Source organism: Choristoneura fumiferana, chromosome 24 (genome assembly GCF_025370935.1).
Source record: "Choristoneura fumiferana chromosome 24, NRCan_CFum_1, whole genome shotgun sequence".
Lineage (NCBI taxonomy): Eukaryota > Metazoa > Arthropoda > Insecta > Lepidoptera > Tortricidae > Choristoneura > Choristoneura fumiferana.
In genome coordinates, this window is record NC_133495.1 from 5517073 (window position 1) to 5520246 (window position 3174).

The window sequence follows — 3174 nt, forward strand, 5'->3', positions numbered from 1 at the left end:
TCAGTTGGAGTAAGGCACCGTGAGGCATAAGCAACTGGTTGGTTCTGCTGGAATAGAGCCACTCCCAAAGCTCCTTCGCTGGAATCACATTCAACAAGAAGTGTTTCATTTTTGTCATAGTATTTTAACGTTTTCAGATCACTGATAGCAGATTTGAGTGTATCAAACTCTTTTTGTGCTTTATGGTCCCATATCCATTCATTTTTATCATGAGTTAACTGTCTTAAAAATGTTGACTCTGCACTTAAATTGGGAATGAACCTACTGAGATATGTGACTACACCAAGAAATCTTTGTAATTCCTTTTTGTTCTTTGGGACCGGGATATTTGAAATGGATTTAATTTTGGATGGATCTGCCTGAAGACCTTTATTAGTGAAAATATGACCATAATATTTTACTGATGTTTGCAAAAGTTTAATTTTAGTTTTATTCAGTTTACAATTATATTTTACTAGTCTACTTAAGAGGCCTTCAAGGTTTTTATTATGATCCAGAATAGCTTCAGACATTGTATCACCCACTCCATATACTAACAAGTCATCAACAAGTGCCTCAACACCTGTTAGACCTTGTATGATCTCATTCATTCTTATTTGAAAATAATCAGGTGATGAAGAGATGCCAAATGGAAGAACATTCCAACGGTATTTTCCAAATGGTGTCCAGAAAGTGGTGAGTTTGCTGCTGTTTTCAGTCAGATTTAAATGCCAAAAACCTTTCTTTACATCAAATGTAGAAAATATCTTGGCCTTACCCAATTCAGGTAGAATTTCTTCTACTGTAGTAAACTGATGATTTGGTCGTTTTATAGCCTTATTTAGCGGGATTGGGTCAAGACATATTCTAAAGTTATCTTTTTTTTTATAATTAAAATATTGCTTACCCAATCAGTGTGATTGTCTTCTTTTGTAATGATGCCCTCTGCTTCTAACTTCTTTAATTCTTCTTTCAGGACTGGCCACAGAGCTACTGGAATCCGACGAGCCTTCTGGACAACTGGTGGAACGCTTTTATCAATTTCGAGATCAATCTCACCTGAGAAACTGCCTCGGCCTTCGAACACCGAATTGTACTTGCTTAGTATGTTCTGTGTTTCCTGTGAATAATTACATCGTACCTCTTTGCAGAACTTAACAAGGCCCATCTGAGTGCAGGCTGTACATGACAAAAGTGGAATGTGTGTGTTATGAACAACTTGAAATGTAACGTTGTATTTAATTTTCAGACCCGATATGTTTGTTTTTAGAATTATATCCATTTCACCATGAACCATGACATTATTTCCTCCAAAACCAAACAATGTTTTTTTTGATGGTCTCATTTTTTCTTGCACATAATTTTTACCAAAAATTTTTTCTGCATTATGTAGGCCGATTAGACATGTATCCGCTGCGGTGTCCAGTAGACATGTAGTGGTTTTCCATTCTTTCTTGACTCTGAATTGTAAGTCGCACTCTGCTAAATTCTTGTTCTGCTTTGTAATTATTTTGTTAATAAAATATTCTGGTTCTGAATCGCTGTCTTGAGTATGGTTGTCATCATTCACCTTATTGTCTTTTACTTCTTTTACTACTTTCTTTTTCTTGCAAACTTTTTCTAGATGATTCCTGCCCTTACAATTGATACATATGGTACCCCAGGCTGGACAATATTCTTTCTTGAAAATATGACTGCTTTCACAGAAACGACATTTGCGAGACTTGTTATTTTTTTCTTCAATTTTTTTAATGTCCGCTGGTGCAGAAAATTCTTTTAAATGCTTATCTGTCGCTTCTGCTGCTCGACATAGGTTGATAGAATCCTTTAGTGTTAAATTATCTTTCTTTAGAAGATCTTTTTTTAGTCCGATGTCTCTGATACCTAAGACAATTTTGTCACGCATCATTTCTTCTTGAAAGTTAGTGTTATACTCGCACTCTTCTATTAGTTTGTTTAGCCCTGCGTAGAATATGTCAAATGGTTCATTCGGGCTTTGATTCCTTCCTAGGAATAAATATCTGTTGTAAATCACATTCTTTTTTGGAACCATTCTTGCTTTCATAATATTTAATATTTCCATACATGTTTTTGACTCTTTATCCGAGTCCGAGAGACCAAAATTGTTGTATTTTTTTAAGGCCTCGTCGCCGATCGCGCTGAATAAAATGCTTATTTTTCTGGGTTCTTCTTCCGGCGACCACATGTTGATTTGTGTCGCGCGGCAATAGTTTGTCCATGCGGAATCGAAAGATTTGAATGCATCTTCAGGATCTTTATTTATGTCGATCGTCGATGGCCAAGGTACGCTTATGCTCTGTGAGGACGTCGGCTTGGGTTCTGAAAGCCTAGCGATTTGTTCCTGCATAGACTTCAGAAGCACCGTTTGTTGTTGGACGATATCTGCTAGATTTGTATTTGTGTCCATCTTGCTTGGTACTTGCTTACGCTGCCACCATGTTTTATTATGTTCATTAAAATCACTTTCTTGAGATATATGTGTTTATTTTATCAAATTAACAAGCAATTCCAACGTTGGGCAACTAGGCGCCATATTCCCAGTGACGGATATTTTTCATAAAAAAAGTCAATGTGAAAATATGAGGCAAAGGCAAATTGGCCATTATGCCAACAGCTAATATGTTCGAAATTGCTTCAGTGTTCTGAGAATTTTCATTTTGCGCCTGCATAGTAAGGTCCTGTTCTGATGTTTGAGGAATATCAGCAATATATTCGTAGACCACACTATTAGATCAGTGTCTTTATACAGGGTGGATTTCGACGAGGGACCTTTGCGGAACTGGCAGATAGTTCAACCTTAGCACTATATTTCCCCCGTAGAAACTATGGAAATATATGTTACCGTTTTCAAGTTATAGCCTTTTAAACATTCATACCAAAAACTACTTTGTGCCAACCCTAAACAGGTGACTGGGTCAATGTTCTTACTTGTAAACAATCTTTAGACGTCAGGATATTACGTTAATATGTTGCCATTTGTCCATTCTTAGGACTGCGTGCAACGCTAAAAAAATCGTTGCAGGATTTGCAGAGGTGATTGTCTCTGGAGTATTTATGTAATTTCTTAGTTAATTAATAATTCTAACCACAACAAATAGCTCACATGACATGACATGACATTGACATTCACTCGAATGTACTCAATCGTCATAAACAATTAAAGAAGATAGTAAC

General features: G+C 36.4%; 1 protein-coding gene across 1 annotated transcript; it reads right to left on the reverse strand.

Moving 5' to 3' along the window:
* Positions 1-1234, reverse strand: LOC141441927 (uncharacterized). The gene is made up of 2 exons (XM_074106816.1): positions 887-1234; positions 1-78 (listed from the first exon to the last, which is right to left on the reverse strand). The coding sequence occupies exons 1-2, from the start codon at positions 1145-1147 to the stop codon at positions 1-3; spliced, it is 339 nt and encodes a 112-aa protein (XP_073962917.1). The 5' UTR covers positions 1148-1234.
* Positions 1235-3174: the final 1940 nt, after the last annotated feature.